This window comes from Rattus rattus, chromosome 2 (genome assembly GCF_011064425.1).
Source record: "Rattus rattus isolate New Zealand chromosome 2, Rrattus_CSIRO_v1, whole genome shotgun sequence".
NCBI classification, from domain to species: domain Eukaryota; kingdom Metazoa; phylum Chordata; class Mammalia; order Rodentia; family Muridae; genus Rattus; species Rattus rattus.
In genome coordinates this window covers 29,495,152-29,515,224 of record NC_046155.1, presented here as the reverse complement: position 1 = coordinate 29,515,224, position 20,073 = coordinate 29,495,152, and the positions used below count along the sequence as shown (strand labels likewise).

General features: G+C 42.3%; 1 protein-coding gene across 1 annotated transcript in view; it reads right to left on the bottom strand.

Annotated features, from left to right (window-relative positions):
- Pdcd1lg2 (programmed cell death 1 ligand 2) overlaps window positions 1-20,073 on the bottom strand; it is a 65,023-nt gene that overhangs the window by 40,436 nt on the left and 4,514 nt on the right. The window contains exon 2 of the mRNA XM_032895467.1: window positions 5,755-5,822. Within this exon, the coding sequence (XP_032751358.1) occupies window positions 5,755-5,809 (55 nt within the window). The 5' untranslated portion in view covers window positions 5,810-5,822. The remainder of the gene's footprint in view (window positions 1-5,754; window positions 5,823-20,073) is intronic.

Here is a 20,073-nt window from a genome sequence, read left to right as displayed (position 1 = left end):
GTGTACACCTGGGTGTGACGCTAAGGGACCAGGGCGTTCCTTTGTTAGGAACAAAAGGCTTCTACGTGCATTAGCAGGGCTCAGCAGGGGTCAAACTCTGCTGGGGACCCAGGAGGGGCCAACAAATGAGTGCTGTTATGCCTTCTACTCACAGCCCCTCCCACGCCCACTCCCTATAAACACTGACTCAAACTTGATTCCAAACCTAAATGTAACATGAACAGTTATGAGATAGTCAGAAAAGAATCCTTTCAATTTGAGCTGCTGAGAGGTCCTAGATTGGGAGTCAAAAGTGTTGGACATGAAACATGACACCCTTAAGTTAGACCACAACGAGTAGAGTATCTCAGTGAAGACTTGTTGAAAGAATGGAAAACAGGCCGAGAGATAATATTCATAAGACACCTGATAATGGACTTATATCTCAGATAAATAAGGAACACTTAGCAGAAAACAAAGAACCCAATTAAAAATCATTAGATGATTTGCATTCACAGTTTAGAAAGGAAGACAAATGGTTAGACAGTAAACACATTAAAATGTGCTTAATATCATTGGTGACTGGAAAACCGAAAGCTATAACCACAGTAAGGTATTTCTATGCATCTGGAATAACAAAACAATGTCGCTACCAGGGCTAACTGACACTCTCAGATATGGCCGATGACAATGTAAAGTTGGTATAACATCGGTGGGCAGGTCTTAGAATTTCCTATACATTTATTTATAATGGCCACAGGGTCTAGAAATTCACTGTAGCAAATAAGTAAATTAAAATATATGTCCATGTAGAAACCTATTTGCAAACATCTAGAGAAACTTTATTTAAAATAACCAGAAATGGGAAATAGCTCAAATGTCTTCCAACTGGGAAATGGATCACCCAGCACACACCACTCAATAACAGAAAGAAATAAGCTACAGATAAAGACAGCAACATGAATGAAGCTCAAATGTGTTACACTAAGAGAAAGAAGCCAGATAGCAAAGAGTATCTACAGTGTATGCCGTATACATGTGTGGATATTATCACAGTGAATTCCACTAAGCAATATAATTAATATATAAATAATAAAAAATAAGTAATTACATAAAGACTAATCTAATCCCATTTTGAATGTGGAGGCCATTATATGACCATGTATTTGTCACTTTTTAGCGAAAAGGTGAATTTTACTGAATGTAAATGTAAATACTTTTAATATGAAATGTACCACTAATTCTGTTAAATCTTTATAGATAGTATATATTGACATTCTTTCTACACTGGCAACAGCCAGGAGTGTCTGACTCTATAAATGGGGCTGCTTCCCCCTCCTCGTTCTCATGCTCTTGCTCTTCTCCCTCCCTCTTTTCCCTCTCTGTCCCTTCTCTCCCCATTTCCCTCCCTCCCCTCTCTCTGCATGTTCATAGCCAACTCCTCCTCCTCTTCCTCCTCCTCCTCTCTCTCTCTCTCTTTCTCTGTTTCTCCCCCCCCCCCAATGCCCTAAATAAACTCTTTTCTATACTATGCCATCACCATCATGTGGCTGGTACCTCAGCGGGAAGAAATGCCTCAGCACGGGCCCACAGAGGCACCCCCTTCCCCTATGAAAGGAAAATTATACAGATTTAAGGTTTAAAAATATAAAATTAAAAGAGTAAGTTTCAAAATCCACAGACTCAGGGCTAAACTATAAGAAACAAGCCCAGACAAGTCCAGGCATGATGGGGGCCGCCCTGCCACAAGGACTAACAGACCATAAAGATAAAGAAAAGGAATGCAGGAACCAGCCCAAGCTATCAGGACTGACTCATAAACCATTTGGCAAGAGGGCACCTCCCCCAGCTTACTCAGAGTCACACTTTAACCAAGTGTCCTTCAAACCCTGATAAGCCCCTGGCTTCTAAAAACCCGAACGCCCCAGTCAGCACGTACTCTTCTGCTGTGTTGTGATCTCACTGCTATGTTTGAATGAGCCAATCACTTATAGCCGCGCCAACTCTGCCCCTCCCCCTGTTCCTCACCCTATATAAACCCCTTGCTTCTAAAAGTCAGGGTCAATACCTCTGTCTCCTGTGCGGGATACGTGTCGGCCTGGAGATCTCTGTAATAGGTCTCCGTAATAAACCTCGCCTTTGCTTATTACATCCAAAATGGTCTCTCTGTGTCTGGGGTCCGCGATTTCCCAAGACTTGAATAAGGGTCTCTCTTCAGGGATCTTTCATTTGGGGGCTCGTTCGGGATCGGTGTTTCCTGGGGCGTGCCATCCTGAGACTCGAGCTAGGATATTTCACCTACACCATACTGTGCCTCCATCAAACATATCCCTGGCTTCTTTATCTCTTTTTTCTTAAACGCAACAGTGTATCTACAAAATATATGTAAGGAAAGAGTTGATAATTAATGGAGCATGAAATCAGAACAAGTCAGGTTTCTCTAGTCTCGCAGGGCTTCACTTAACCCAGACACCGAAATAACTGCAGTGCCCATCAACTAGTGATTAAACTATAGTGCATTCAGTGAAATATATAGTTGCTTGAAACTTGGGTTTGCTTCCATTTGCTGGCTTGAAATCTTCAAAGAACGCACATTGACAGAGTGCTCTAAAGATTCCTTTCAACAATCTGTAGCCAGTCATTTTTATGAGGATCAGGGCAGAAGCCATGAGCAGGGTTTTGAAGAGGTTTTGCTTGGACTGTAGTGGGTGGTTCCTGGGGACCTGGTCAACACTCTGGGGGTATTTCCACCAGTGTTTGGGCATGTCGGGCTTGTGTCTGTTTCATGTGGTTTTCAGTGTCTGTGGCATATCTTATAGCAGGACGATTTATAGGAGAGTTGTTAAAGCAATTCCTGTAGGTAAAATGAGCATCCAGGAGCCCACCCCTCATCCAAGAACCTGACTGTGACTAATGACACCCTACCACCTCCAGAAACTGATACTGAGTCTTGTGCTTCTCAAGGTCTTGCTTGTTTCAGCTTTACCTTATTATTGAAGGATGCTCAAGCAACAGACATTGTGCTGTATGTCATCTTTCTGGGCTTTTCACAGATGGGGCAGCTTGTTTGTGATGCCAATAACAACGTATCCTTGTCATTGACCTTGATTCCTCTAACTAATTTTAGAGCATTAGGAATGTCGTCACTCTTTATCTGTAATGACTAAACGATCCGATAAGGGTTAGATTCAAACTTAAGGACAAAGGCTGCCTTTGGCAAACACCAGGTGGAATTTAGGATAACACCCTGTTCCAGGAAATGAGCTAGCCACCCTTAGCAGGAGTCCTTCACCACCCCCACTGCATGCCAAAGATATTTCCCCACCAAGGGCCTCCAAAGAATTCAAAGGACGATAGGTGGCCACCAATGAATTAAAAAGGTAATAGACCCCACCAATGAGAAATAACCAACTCAAGCTGTAACCTAAAGCCTATACCCTGAAACAGTATAAAGGGTGTGGGCCTTTGTTCTTTGGGGTCACCTCTGTTCTGGGTACAGGGTCACCCCAGTGTACTGGATCATTAAACCTCTTGCTTATTGCACTGATCTCCAGCTTCGTGTTTTCGTGAGTGGGACCTCCTGGACGTAGGACTGATCAAGTCCTACATAAGCATTAGTTTTTTGAATTTAAAAATAGAAATGTATGCATAGAGGGTAATGAGGAATCGTATCCATGTGACTCCTGTATAGGAACTGTTTTGTTCGGGGATGAATGCAGGTCAAGGGCTACACACTTAGCAATTGAGGAAGTGAGGTCCTCATTCTGAATACCATATTAACCCGGGTAGTCTCTCAGACAATGACTACTCTAGCCCAGCTACCCTCTGGCTCTTCTTAAAGTTCGCCTATACTCTTAAAATTGTATTTTGTCTCTTTGTAAATGACACCTGAATGCTCGGTTCTTATTTAAAAGCCTGGACAGGTAATGAGCAAGGATACTATAGATCTTTTTATCCCCATCCTGGGCCTTTTCCTTTTCAATCACCATTTAATAACAATTACCACTCCTCGGCTTTCTTTTCTAGGTGACCCCGCCCCTGTCAATAGCTTCCTAAGAAACCAAAATACCTTAATTAGAAAGACACATAACGATGGAGTTAAAACGCACAAGATTAGTGTTCTAATTTAACTCTCATTTTAGTTAAAATTTTCTGCAAAGAAAGAGCAGAAAGGAATTCCAGGTTTATGGAGTGAGCAAAATGTGCTGTTTTTATCAATTCATCAACATAACTCATTACACATATTTTTTTTGTTTATGAAATGCTCAGAATACGCATTAAATATATCTCACGCTTTAAAACTTATGTAAAATTCCCACCCCCAGTTAGACAATTTGCAGATTGCCTACCATTATACAGTACTGTTAGCACTATGGGGGGAAGGGGCAGAAAGGACATCAGCGTTTGCAAATCTTTCACATGTCACCTAGTAACTAACTATGTCATCTCTGGCACATTAAAAAAAAAACAAAAAACAAAACCTTCCCATGTCTCACCCTCTCTACTGACCAAATGAGTGTCCCGAAGATTGAACAAGACACGGAACCAGGGGTTGGGGATTTAGCTCAGTGGTAGAGCCTTGCCTAGCAAGCACAAGGCCCTGGGTTCAGTCCCCAGCTCCGAAAAAAAGAAAGAAAGAAAAAAAAAAAAAAAAAAAGACGCGGAACCTGCCTTGCACAGTGTTTGCCACATCTAAGCCCTCTTGTGAATGTAAGCATACCTTGCTTCCCTATATCCTTCCGGCTCCCTTAACATATACCTCAGAGCTCATATAGACTGTAATTGCCTTGTGCTGCTTTTCTTAAAAGAAACAGTCCTTCCTCTCCAGAAAGATTCAGTGCGGAGGTGGGGAGATGGGGGTGGGTGGATGGAGGGCAACACAAACAAAACACAAAACTAAAACAAAACAAAATAAAACAAAAACTAGCCATCCCTGTTTCCCTAGCTCTTCCTTTCTTTCCTAAGCCGCCCATGGGGGTGGGAGTGGGGTGGGGTGGGGGAAGGAGCATGGATTGACCCCCTGGACAGGATGAGATGGGAGGAGACAGCCACTTATCAACAGGTTATCCAGTGCCAAAGGACCACTTTCTCCATGATTCCTCTCAAGGAAAGCCTTGTGCTTGTGCTGTGGCGCATCGGGGCCCTTAACCCTCCAACTGCTGCTTTTTAAAACCTCCTAGTGTTCTCTTGGTACTGCAGCCCTGACCACACACCAGTGATCTGAAACACCTTCCCCAGGGAAACAATCAATTCTGAAACTGCTTTCTCCCTTCTAAACCACATCCTCCACTAGATGTCCCATCACCAAGTACAAAGACCTAGCCCTCGGATTCAGTTTCATCGGGGCTTTATTGTCTCTGTCTTTTCAATTCAATCCACATTATGGTATTAAATGACCAGTGGCTACGCCATTGCTTGCTAAAAGAACTCAAATGAGTAACGAAGCGCTCTATGTTTGCCTCAGTCACTCAACCCAATAGAGGGGAAACAGGTAGCTGCTTAGCACCTTACCTTAAAGAGAACTGCCCTCTATGTCCGTTCAGACACGTGCTTTATTGCAAGCATTGGGGGGTTGGGAGAGATTGATCAATATTCCCAGTTTCTGCTTCTACAAGATGGGGACCACCAACCCTGGAAAGCATTCTTTTCTGCTACTTGAAATATCCAGTAACCACATTCCCTCTCAAAGAATACCCACAGACACTCATTTCCAGCTTTGGCTAGGGACCGCCCCCTGCTCACCATTCCCAGGCCCCTCCCATGGCCCTTTCTTACCTGCTATGTGATGAAGTTGTGAGCTCAGGTTCAGTATCAGCAGCAGGAGCAACATGGTCTGTATCAATCTGAAACAGACAATTGAGAGTCTCCGCGTTCCGTGCACTTTCTCAGTCTCTGCCAGTTTAACTCATCCCAAGAGCATGGTAATGACTCAGAATCAAATCTTGTGGGAGATGCGGGTGACAATGGAGGAGCAGAGACAAGAAGAGAGCCCGTGGGTTCCTTTTCTGGAGAAGAACTTATACACAGCAAGGAGGAAGAAGGCACTCTTTCTGAATTCAAATGAGCTGCTCTTTTTGCTTCTCGCAGGGCCTTTTCTGGAGAGCAGGATGAACAACATCAACCCCCCCCCCCCAGTGGCGATCATCCGGATCCTTGCAGGCCTCCCACTTCACTTCCTAAAGTTCAGTCAGTATGAAGATCTTGAACACCAGCCTTGTTTACCTAATGGTAAGCCATCTTCTCTAGCTGGACTGGAACTTGCAGAGGGTAATCCTGGAGAACAGGACTCAGGAGATCAGGGCTGGTGTATCAACATGTACTGGTTGATGGAGCAGGAAAACGGCAAGCTTTTGAGTGCTGCGACCCAACGTGCCTGTAGTGTGGTTTGTCTCTTAATGAGTTTTCTAATTATCTTTTAAATTACCTTTTTGCTTGGGGGGTGGAGGGATTGAAACAAAATCTCATATTGTCTAGGCTGGTCTTTATCTATATAGCATAGGCTGAATTTGAACTCCTGATCCTGCTTCCACTTTCCAAGTACTAGGATTATAGGCAAGTGTCACCGTGACTAGCCCACTTTTTATTCTTTTGAATACATTAAGTGGAAGTAGTCTTTATTACTTATCTTAAGATATACCTCGAAGAGGCTTATTAAAGTCTGCATGCTGAAAATGTTGACCTCCATGTTATACAAACCTTATTGGCTAACTATTGATTGTATAAAACAATGGATTTCATCATAACTCTTCACACATGTTTATGTGTTGATTATGATCATTCCAACTTACTATATCTGCCACTCCCCCATTGTAGGGAGCCGTATTGGATTTGGGCCTGGCCGTTTTGTGACTGTATAGCTCAGAATGCCTACGTGACTCTTGGCTGCATGGCGACAGATGTTCAACCTTGAAAGGACTGCCATAAAGTCTTGAGATTGTTGGACAAAAGCCTCTCCCATGAATTTACACAAGAAGATAACAACCATGGGATGCTTCAGCCGGAGTAAATACCAGATGTCTCCTGGGCAAACACCCGGTGTCTCCACCGCATGACCTCTTCACCTCCTGCTATCAGAGTACCCTCGTCTCTCCTTCCTTTGTGTTTCACAAAGGTCACTCCCCCTACCTGAAAGCCTTAAAAGCTGTAACGCTCACCCCAATAAACGAGACCTTGACAACAGAACTTTTGCTTGGTCTCCTTCTTCTCTTCACCCCCATTGACCTACAGGTAGAAAACCTCTTCGGGACCCTGAATAACTGGACCCGCCGGACGGGTCACCCCATCTTCTCATAAATACAAACATATTTTCTATACATCTATCCACTAATGGGCACCTGAGTCAGCAGCCTAACGTGGTTACTGTGAATGGTACAGCAGCAATAAGCATGGACATATAAGTGTATTTTGGAAGCTGACACAGATCCCATTGGGTATATTCTGAGGAGGGGAACAGCTGGATCATATGGTGGTCTGTAGAGAGCCTGTGGGGGCCACTTGCTTCTAGACACTTGACAGGAGTTTGACATTATCAGGACCAAAGAAATAAGGTCAAAGCAGGAATCTGACTTTGGGCCTAAATTCAGGAAATAGACCCTGATTAAGAACATTTACTTTTGAGTTAATGCAAAGCCCAGAGCAGGTTCAGCGGAAGCATGTGTGGCAGTCCTTTTGTCTTGGTCATCCTGACCAGCCCCTTGAAATGTGATTACAGGAGCCTTGCTTGTTCCTTGACCCAGAACTGATCTTATTATTCTGCATGTAATTAAAATGGTATAAAAGCAGATTGGAAAATCAAACATCTGCTTCAGCCTCAGAACTGGCTGGAGTCATGTTAAATGTTGTCTAATTGCCTTTTTTTCTTTTTAATCCTCACCCCTGCCCTGGATAACCTGTTGACTGACTGAGATGGCTTGGTGGTACTAGTTTTAGTATTTTAAGGATATCCACATCGATTTCCATAGCGGCTGTACTAATGTATATCCCCATTAGCAGAATACAAGGGTTAATTTTGCCACATCTTGGCCAGCGTCTAATGTTTTGACAGTTCCTTGCTGATGGCCATTCTGATTGGACAGTGGGGACAGTCTCTGTGTTCTCTGAGAGCTCTCGGACCTGCCAGGGATGGGAGGTGCAACAGGCCCTGCTCAGTACACTTCCATCTCTGTTTCGCTTCTGACCTCAGGTTTCCTGCATCCACAAAGTAGCCACGTTTGAAGACCTGTGGAAAGGCAGACTACTGTCAGCACTTCTGTCTTGAAAGGACTTGAGACTTTATTAGCCAAGGTAAGCTACATGCCTCAGTCCCGGGAAAGCAGAGCCAGTAAGCCTGTGGTGGCTTCTCTCTGGAGCCCCAGCGACTTTATTTACATTTTTAGAAGAGGATGCTGCTTTGGTTAGAGAGCAGACTGGTTTTCTCAGCAGTTGTCCATCTGTTTTCTATCAGGATCAACTGCTTGTGTTGACATTTCATATAAATGACATTGAGCAACCCTTGACCTTTTGTGGCTTGCTTCTTGCTCTGAGCATGATATCAAGATTTGTCTGTTGTGCAGCACACATCAATACTTCATAGTGAGATGTTATTCCATTGTATAATAAGCCAAATTTGTTTATCACTTGCTAACATTTTCTCATAAGAACTAAATCCTATTTAGTTGTCAAAACAGATTGACAACTGCTAGGATTCTGGGAAGAGGAAGGGGAAGTGGGAATCTCTCTAAGTCGGTATGGTTCCTCCTTTTAGTGGTAATTTAAATTTGCCAAATTAAATAGTGGTGTTGGTTACCCAACTCTATGCCTATACTAAACAGCCCACTGAATTAATGTCACCAATGGACAGATCATGAAAACATAAACTGAGGCACAATGATACTAACAGAGGTTATGAATCAAATGGACTTAATAAATATCTACAGTGTTGGTATCAGGAATTGCCTTTAGAGTGACACCTTTGGTCACTGTTGCCATGGCAACATCCATACATTCCCAGAAGACCTTTTGGCTCAATTCCCACCTCCACCTGGGAACCTTTACTCACATTCCAAATGAAAGGCAGATTCCCTGGCCCCTCGCTCTCTTTTCTTTTCTTTCTCTCACCCCTTCCCCTTGTCTTGTTCCCCCATTAAAATCTTACCACATGGAACCATGTTGGTGTTGGTTTGGTGTGCTCTTTCCCCATGAGTATGGTCAATATCTGATATTATTAACAACTGATATCTGATATTAATAACAACATACAGAACAACTCACCCTGAAACAGAAAAAAATATATCTTCTAATCAGCGCCTCAAGGTACCATCTCCAAAATTGACCATATAATCAGACACAAAACAAGCCTCAACCAGAAGATTGAAATAATCCCATACAACCTATCAGATTACCATGGACTAAGGCTGGTCTTCAACAACAACAAAAACAACAAAACGCTCACATACACATGAAAGCTGACCAACTCTCTACTCAGTGATGACTTGATCAGGGAAGAAATAAAGAAATAAAAGACTTTTTAGAATTTAACAAAAATGAAGGCACAACATACCCAAACTTATGGGACACAATGAAAGCAGTACTAAGTGGAAAACTCATAGCTCTGAGTGCTTCCATAAAGGAATTGGAGAGAGCATACACTTACAGCTTACTGGCACAAAACTGAAAGCTCTAGAACAAAAAGAAGCAAATTCACTCAAGAGGAGTAGACAGCAGGAAATAATCAAACTCAGAGCTCAAATCAACAAAGTAGAAACAAAAAGGACTATACAAAGAATCAACAAAACCAGGAGCTGATTTTTTTGAGAAAGCCAACAAGATAGATAAACCCTCAGCCAAACTTAACAGAGGGCACAGAGACAGTATCCAAATTAACAAAATCAGAAATGAAAATGGAGACATAACAGAAACTGAAGAATTTCAAAAAAATTATCAGATCCTACTATAAAAGTCTATACTTAACAAAACTGGAAAACCTGGATGAAATGGGCAAATTTCTAGACAGATACTGTGTACCAAAGCTAAATCAGGATCAGATAAACCATCTAAACAGTACCATAAACCCCAAGGAAATAGAAGCAGTCATTAAAAGTCTCCTAGCCAAAAAAGTCCAGGATCAGGTGACTTTAGTGCAGAATTCTATCAGACCTTCAAAGACCTAATACCAATACTGTTCAAACTACTTCATAAAATAGAAACTGACGGAACTCTACCCAATACATTCTATGAAGCCACAATTACACTGATACCTAAACCACACAAAGACCCAACAAAGAAAGCAAACTTCAGACCAATTTCCCTCATGAATATTGAGACAAAAATATTCAATAAAATTCTTGCAAACTGAATCCAAGAACATATCAAAACAATCATTCACCATGAGCAAGTAGCTTCATTCCAGGGATGCAGGAATGGTTCAATATACAGAAATCCATCAACATAACCCACTATATAAACAAACTCAAAGGAAAAAAAAAGGACCATCTCATTAGATGCTGAGAATATATTTGACAAAATTCAACACCCCTTCATGCTAAAAGTATTGGAGAGAATAGGAATTCAAGGCCTATACCTAAATATAATAAAAGCAATATACAGCAAGCCAATAGCCAACATTAAACTAAATGGAGAGAAACTTGAAGCAATCCCACTAAAATCATGGACTAGACAAGGCTGCCCACTCTCTCCCTACATACTCAATATAGTACTTGAAGTCCTAGCCAGAGCAATTAGGTAACAAAAGGAGATCAAAGGGATACAGATTAGAAAGGAAGAAGTCAAGATATCACTATTTGCAGATAGTATGATAATATCCATAAGTGACCCCCCAAAAAAATCCATGAGAGAACTCCTACTGCTGACAAACAACTGCAGCAAAGTGGCTGGATACAAAATTAACTTAAACACATCAGTAGGATAAACAGGCTGAGGAAGAAATTAGGAAAATGACACTCTTTACAATAGTCACAAATACTATGAATTATCTTGGTGTGATGCTAATCAAGCAAGTGAAAGATCTATATGACACAAGCTTCAATTCTCTGAAGAAAGAAATTGAAGAAGACTTCAGTAGATTGAAAGATCTCTCATGCTCATGGATCAGCAGGATTAACATAGTAAAAATGACCATCTTACCAAAAGCAATCTACAGATTCAATACAATCCCCATCAAAATTTCAACCCAATCCTTCACAGAGATGGAAAGAGCAATTCTCAAATTCTTCTGGAATAACAAAAAAACCCAGGCTATCCAAAACTATTCTCAATGATAAGAAAACTTCTGGGGGAATCACCATGTCAGACTTCAAGCTGTACTACAGAGCAATAGGAATAAAAACTGAATGGTATTAGTATATTGACAGACAGGCAGACCAATGGAATAGAACTGAAGATCCAGAATTAAACCCACATACTTATGGTCACTTGATCTTTTGCAAAGAAGTCAAAACCATCAAGTGGAAAAAAGACAGCATATTCCACAAATGATGCTGGTTCAACTGGAGGTCAGCATGAAGAAGAATGCAAATTGATTCATTATTATCCTGTACAAAGCTCAAGTCCAAGTGGATCAAGGACCTCCACATCAAACCAGATGCACTAATCTAATAGAAGAGAAAGTAGGAAAGAGCCTGGAACACGTTGGCACAGGGGAAAATTTCCTGAACAGAACAGGAATGGCTCAGACTCTAAGATCAACTATAGACAAATGGGATCTCATAAAATTGAAGAGGTTCTGTAAGGCAAAGGACACTGTAAATAGGATAAAACAGCAACCAACAGATTGGGAAAAGATCTTTACCAATCCTCATTGGATAGAGGACTAATATTCAATATATACAAAGAACTCAAGAAGTTATTGTCCAGAGAATCAAATAACTCTATTAAAATTGGGGTTCATAGTTAAAGAATTCTCAATTGAGGAATCTGGAATGGCAGAGAAGCTTCTAAAGAAATGTTCAACACCCTTAGTCATCAGGAAAATGTAGATTAAAAAAAAAACCCTGAGATTCCACCTCATACCAGTCAGAATGACTAAGATCAAAAACTCAGGTGACAACAGATGCTGGCTAGGATGTGGAGAAAGAGGAACACTCCTCCGTTATTGATGGGATTGTCAACTGGTACAACCACTCTGGAAATCAGTCTGGTGGTTCCTCAGAAAATTGGTCATAGTTCTACCTGAAGACCCAGTTATACCACTCCTGGTCATATACCTAAAAGATGCTCCAACATATAACAAGGACACATGCTCCACTATGTTCATAGCAGCCTTATTTATAATAGCCAGAAGCTGGAAACAATCCAGATGTCCCTCAATAGAGGAATGGGTACAGAAAATGTGGTACATCTACATAATGGAGTACTACTCAGCTATTAAAAATGACTTCATGAAATTTGCAGCAAATGGATGGAACTAGAAAATATCATCCCGAGTGAGGTAACCCAGTCACAGGAGAACACACATGGTATGTACTCACTGATAAGTGGATATTAGGCTAAAAGCTCAAAATACAACTTACAGACCATATGATACCCAAGAAGGAAGACCAAAGTGTGGATACCACAATCCTTCTCAGAAGGGGGAAGAAAATAAACGTGAAAGTAGGGGGCGAGAGGAATCTGGGAGAGAGAGGAGAAGGAGGGGAAAGGGGAGCTGGTTCAGATATGGGGGAAGATGGGGGAGAAGTACAAAGTCTCAGGAATTTGAAAGGAAAGTAACAGTGGGAGAGAGGGAACTAGGGGTAGCCACTAGAAAGTCCCAGATGCCAGGGACCCAAGAGGTTCCTAGGACCCAACAGGGAGGACATTAGCTGAAATACCCAACAAAAGCAAGATAGAACCTGTAGAAACCATGTTCAGTGGGTAGGCATGGCCCCTGGTTGAGGGATGGGGCCACCCACGCACCTCAAAAACATTCATCCAGAATTCCTCCTGTCAAGAGGAAGTGCAGGGACAAAGAGTGGAGCAGAGACAGAAGGAAAGGCCATCCAGAGACTGCCCCACCTAGGGATCCATCCCATCTGCTGACACCAAACCCAGACACGATTCCTGATGCCAAGAGGCACTTACTGACAGGAGCCGGGTATAGCTGTCCCCTGAGAAGCTCTGCCAGAGCCTAATCAATACAGATGGGAATGCATGCAGCCAAACATTGGACTAAGCATGGGGACCCCAGTGGAGAAGTTAGGGCAAGGACTAAAGGAGATGAAGGGGTTTGCAACCCCATAGAAAGAACAATATCAACAACCAGACCCCTCACAGCTTCCAGGGAGTAAACCACCAACTAAAGAGTACACATGGAGGGACCCATGGCTCCAACTGCATATGTAGCAGAGAATGGCCTTGTCTGGCATAATGGGAGTGGAGGCCCTTGGTTCTTTGGAGGCTTGATGACCCAGGATTGGAAAACACTAGGCCACTGAGGCCAGAGTGAGTGGTCGGGTAGGGAGGCACCCTTATAGAGGCAGGGGGAGGGGAGAGGAGGTTTATGGAGGGGAAATTGGGAAGGGGAATAACATTTTAAATGTCAATAATTAAAGTAATAAACATGAAAAAAGAACTAAAGCTGTCCTGTTCATACATATCTAGATCTTTAATATGTTTTGAGTTCATTTTTTGTGTATGAGTAAGATTCTTTTGCACGTATTCCAATAAATTTTTTTTTCTTTTTTTTTTTTTTTCCGGAGCTGGGGACCGAACCCAGGGCCTTGCGCTTGCTAGGCAAGCGCTCTACCCCTGAGCTAAATCCCCAACCCCTTAAAATTTATTTTTAAAAAACTAAACTGTCCTTTCTCTGTAGAATTGTCTCAGCATCCCGGATGATAACGTAAGACGTAATCCTGGATTTCACATCCATTTTGCTCAGCTCTGTGTCTGTTCTCTGCCCCCATCACATAATGCTATTTAGTGTAGCTCTGTGGAAAGTTTAAAATCAGGAAGTGACTGATTTTAGTTTCTTCTCAAGTCCTCTCTCCCCCTCCCTCTGTTACTTCTTTTCCTTGAATTTCTCTCTCTCTTGAGTTTCTGTGTGAATTTTAGGATAGGCTTGTTTATTCTACATAAAAGGAACTGGAGTGATTTGGTAGGAATTACACTGACTCTGTAGCTCCATTCAAGGGAAATATAATCATCTCAACAATGTAAGTCTTTCAAACCCTGAAAGTAGTCTTTCCATTTTCTTTCTTTCTTTTTTCTTTTCTTTCTTTTTTTTTTCAGATTCTGAGGCTTAAAAAAAAATTAGTATGATAAGGCCATGTGTGTGTGCATGTGCCATGGTATGCATCTGGAAGCCAGCTTTGTGACGTTGATGCTTTCCTTCCATCTTTATGTGAGGATTAGGAATGGATCTTAGGTCACCAGGCTTACTCAGTAAGCGTCTATACTCACTAGGCTATCTTGTCATACCAAGGCTTTAAACTTTTTATTGGCATATTTGAAATCTTTACATTCTAATAGTTAACACATTCTAAGAATTAAAAGACTTTGAACAAAACAAACAAACAAACAAACAAACAAACAAAAGCAACAAAGAAAGGCACTCTGATTATGCTATATGCTGCAGTGGGTGACCTTGGATTTTACTCTAGATCACACCATTTCCCAAATCCAGCTTCTTCCCTCACCACTCAAACCGCTCACCAACAGGAAGTTCTTTCTCTTTCCTGCCAGCCAAGACCTGCTGAGGGCAGAGGCAAGCAGAGGACTTTGTTGCCAGTCGTTACAGATTCTGTGATGTGAAAGGGAGAGCCGGGTCATTTAAACTTTGTAGCCACTTCACATCTTACAAAGCTAAACAGAGTAACCAAGTGAAATCAGAAGGTGCTGCTTGCTGAGAGCCCGCTGTGTGTTGGTGGTACTTACCTCACCATCTGCCCGCTCCTGTCTGTTTGCTGGTTTCTCTCTCGAAGGAAGAGATTCTCTGTTACATTTCTGGGATCTTCGGTCTCCACTTACTGAATTTCAGGATGTCAGCCACATCAGGTATTTCAGACAAAGTGGAGGAGGGAATCGAGTGAAGTGTGTGAACAATAAAACCTGACCTGTTACTGAATAGTTTGTTTGCTTAGAGCTCTATTTTGAAAAAAAAAAACAAAAACAAAATAAAAACCTACAGGACAGGGGTTGGGGATTTGGCTCAGTGGTAGAGTGCTTGCCTAGGAAGCGCAAGGTCCTGGGTTTGGTCCCCAGCCCTGAAAAAAAGAAAAAAGAAAAAAAAAAAAACCTACGGGACACTGATGGCAGTATAGTAGTTAAAAAAAAATACAGAACTCCTGGGCTTAGGGATGGAGCCATTAGGGTACGAGAGGACTAGGAATAACCATTAGATCTGAGGTGCCTGCTAGAGAGGAGTTCCTCATGAAGTGGAAGGGCAGACAGTACAAAGCTGGAGGTAGAGATAAGACCGGTGTCATGGTAACATAGGCCCCAGCCTGTGTGACCTCAGGTATGAGAGATGGGGAGAGCAAAGTGTGAAGCAACAGACCTGAGGTACTGATTACAAGAAGTCTGGACCATTGTGAAGAGAGGGCACCGGCAAAGAGGAGGTAGGAGAAGGGCAAAAGCCCAGATGACCTTATCTGTTGTTACCTTTACATCTTACTTGTTAACTTTAGATTTTGATCTGGGCGTTCTGACCTTTGGTATACCGATGCTTGCTGACCCTGAAAGGACCACCTTTCCCAGGTTAGCCAGTCCCAAGAGATGGTGTCAATGGGCCAGGCACATCTTGTTTAAATGCAAACCAGGCAACTCAGAGCTCTGACCTGATGGAAACCTTGACATAATTGTTCACTATCCAGTGGTCTTACTCCTCATGAAAAGACACTATTAAATTAGCAACTGATCCTTGATGAAAAGCCAGCAGAAGCTGCATTAGTTCATCCCGAATCTGCTTTTCCTGTCTCACCACATCTGACCACATATCTCTTCTCTCCTGGATAACTTCTAGATATCTCCCTACCTCCTGTTTAGCCTTGATGTTCCCCAATGTGGGACCCAGTGGTACAAGTCTTTTCCCTGTGAGATTTATAATTATATCAGACTATCTTCCCAACAGCAGAATGAATGAAGACTCAGCACACCAGGGATTAACAGTAACAAAGTACTTAGGTTGATTTCAGATCTCTTCAGAATCCACTCGAGGTAGGTTTGAAACTGTGCTTCTAGAATGGAAGATGGTCCTTGCAGGGTCAACAAGCATTCGATATACCAAAGGTCAGAACGCCCAGATCAAAATCCAGAGCCAGATCATATGGTCAAGACATTTTGTCAACAAAAGGTCAAACATGCCCATTGCAGAACCTAACTCTCCTGGTTAAGAAAGGGAATGCTTAAAGAGTCACAGTGCACATCTGTCTGCAAAGGAATCCTAAAATCCCCTCTCACCATCAATAAGCAAAGTCTCCTGTCCACTTCAGATAAATCTCCTACCAATCCATGGAGAAGGCAGGTTCAAGTTTATTACTGCCCCGAAGTAGTGGTTTCTTTGTGGGTTGGTACCAAGCCCTTGCTTGGTATCAGTAGTGGCCGTCTCTGATCTCTCAACCTCACTGTTACTGAATAATAATACAACCAGTATTTCAAAGACACAGAGCTGTAGAAAAGAGTGATTGTGGATGCTCCTGAGAGTTAGAGTTAGTAGTGTGGAGGCCATCAACATTTTCACAAGTGCATACGAGACATACGTGGAGTCAAGAGGAACTTAGAGGTAAGAATATGCCCGTGGAATGTGGCGCAAGGGGAGCTAGAGAGACAGCTCGGTGGTTGAGAGCGTGTGCTGGTCTTGCAGACGATCTGAGTTCAGTCCCCACTAACCACATTCGGTGGTTCCATCTCGTAAGTGCCTAAACTCTAGCTCCAAAGATCCGATGCCTCTGGCCTCTTCTGTAGGTGCCTATGCTCATGCGCACGCATGGGCACGCACACACGATTTAAAAGAATCAAAATAAACCTTAAAAAAAGGAATGAGAGAGAGAGAGAGAGAGAGAGAGAGAGAGAGAGAGAGAGAGAGAGAGAGAAATGGGGCAGTGTCTTCAGGGATGTGTGAGTCTGCAGTTCATTGTATCCTTGCTTTTATTTCAGGAAGGGCCACACCACGGAGGTAATATTCAGGGTGGACTGCTCACGGTGTACCTTAGCTGAACCTAACGACGTCTTCCTTATCAAAGGCACAGCTTGGAAAGCTATCACCTCCACCCTCAGTCGCGGGCTTGGCACTTGCCAGCGTTCTCATCTTTAGACCATGACGGATGGCAAGAGACAGAGTTCTAGTGAAGAGACACTCCTGGGCCACTCACCATTGGCTCAGCTTCCCTTTCTCCTCTAGTCAGCCAGGGGACTTTCCTGGAGCACTGCCTTCTTGGAACGCTAAGGGGCAGACTCTGTTCTAAAGGTACTTTCCAGCCTGCAAGTGCAGACTGGTCCTATTAGTCCAGGGAAAGTGCAATCAGTGCAATGGGTAAGAATGCACACTCCAAAGCCGGACATATAACCAAATCTGAGGTGAAATTATTATCCTCTAACAGTCAGACAACTTAGAAAAGCTCTGTGCTTTATTTCCTTTTATACTGCTACTACTACTACTACAATAATAATAATAATAATAATAATAATAATAATAATGATGATAATAGCTACCTCATGCCAGAATATTAGGAGCCATCTCATACTTTCCTCTCACCTTCTTGCTTCTGCATCCACCATGCATCTTAGATGGCCCCTGTCCTTTGCTGTCCACTGGCATCACCTTAATTCCAACTCCCATCGCTTCTCCTTCTACCCTAGCACATCTTCCTCAACACTGGCTCCTCCTTTGTGGCTCCCTCTACACCAGACTTGTTGAAGCAGCGAGCGTCAATCCTGGAATCACTCTTCAATCTTTTCTCCCACCCTGCGTCTGATTCATCAGCTAACCCCATAGGCTCTCCCTTCACAGACACTCAGAACCTAATCGCTTCCTACCACCCCAGGGATTCCATGCCATTTGAGACATTATCAAGTCCTGTGGTGATTTCTGCAGCTTTCTGATAATAGGGTTCCGAGACCCAATCTCATTGACATTCGATGATGAGTAGAGCAGTCAGGGTGATTCTTTTAAAACATAAGTGCTATTCTTTTCAGGTCAAGTTTTCCTTAGGACAGCCTTTAATGTCTTTCCTGCCTTGGCCTCTCTTGCCTCTCAGTCACATACTAACCCATGCCCTTTCCATGAACGGGACCTCATGGTGGTCATGGAAATCTAATCTCATTTTACTGTGTAAAAAAATTTCTTTTTAGTTTACCTCAATTTCTTTGTACGTTTTTAAAGATTGGCATGGCATTGAATATGTGTTGTTCAAAGGCCTTAAGTTCTCCTACATTCAATACAAGCTTTCTCTAGTTGCTTCACACGGTTCCCTGTATCTTGGGTGTATCCTAGTCACGCCCAATGATCACGTACGGCTCCTTACTGGTCTGTAAAATGGTTATGCTTTAGTCTTCTCAACTAGGACCAGAGCTGTTAAAGCTTATTTAGAGTCTCAGAAGTTTGTTAAATGGATAATAAAGGGCTGCTCACCTGTACGACTGTTCACCCAGGAATCTGGCTCCCTGTTGGACCCCTTTTCTTTTAGATAAATGGAAACTTTAGAAAGAACTTCCTGTAAGTTAAGGCCACAATGGGATGAGCTAGTCACAAAGTAGACAATCATCTTCTTAGGACTTACTGAAGAGAAAGCCCACCCTGAAGTGAGAGTTTCCATTGGTGGGAAGTGATCCCCATTCGAAGCTTGCAAGGTTGTCAGCACAGGTGTCTTAAGATCCTCGCTCCATCATTAACTTGTCTCAAAAGTCTACACAATGCAAATATGACCTTTGTCTTCAGAGTTCTTTGTGAGAACCTTTTTTTTTTTTTCTGAATGACTATGTCCTCAAAACCTTCATAGTTAGGGAAGCAAAAGCAAAGTGAAGGAAGAATAGACAGTTTTATAGCTAGGCAAGCCGGGTCTGCAGTGTCTGGAGAATCTATAGCGTGATGGGGAATGTATGGGATGATGGAGAGTCTGGGATGCATGGAATGATGAAGAGTCTGGGGTGTATGGGATGATGGTGAGCCTGGGGAATGTATGAATGATGGTGAGTCAGGGATGTATGATTGATGTACATAGAATGATGAACAGTATGGAGGATGTATGGAATGAATGCACAGCCAAAAATTAATGAACTCATAATTTCAGAGCATCCACTTCTTCAGCTGCATGAACATTGTGATACACAAACAAGAGAAATGTTCAGATCCATCTTTTTAGTCTTCTTTCTGAAACTCTCATGTGTTTTATAAGTTAGTGAGCTAGCATCTATTCTTGTTGTGTGTCTATTTTATTTTAAGTATATGGTTATTAGATGGATACTAGAAACTATCAGGTTCACTAACACAGTAACACCTGCATGTCTTGGTCAAACCTCAAGACATGAACATAAGTGCTTGTGGATATTGGAATGATACACTATAAATGATAAACTATTCTTCGCATTTAGTGTCATTATCACTTCTGAGGTGACAGGCAATCTTAGGTTTAGAAATTGCATCTGCCCATTAATTTCATCAACCCACTTAAGGGTTCATCTATGAAGTTTCTCTAGTTTCTATCACTTACAGGGCTACCTCCATTGAAGAACCTCCCTGGGCTTTGGAAGCACATCCTTGTACACAGTTTCACCTCTAGTGTAGATCCTGTCCATCTTATTTTCAATAGTTTGTATTCAACTCTCTCTTTAGTACAGTTATTAATAATATTATCATCACTACTCAGTTTTCTTAAGATCGGATTTTATGTAGCCCAGGCTGGCCTTGAACTCTTGACTTTCCTTCTTTATTAGTGGAATTCTGGGATTATAGGCATGAGCTGACACACCTGAATCCCAAGTAGCATTTTAGCTCTTTTTCTCATTATTTGTGCACAAGAAGTACTTAGATTAGCTTATTCCATTGCATTAGGGAGTCGTATCTTTTCATGGAAATCAAGAAAACATCTGAAAGTTGAGAAAAACTTGTCAGAGGCTCAAATGCCATAGTGCGGCTTCTAGGCTGTTGTAGGTCTAGTTTCTTGCCATTTCTATTATGTGACCAAA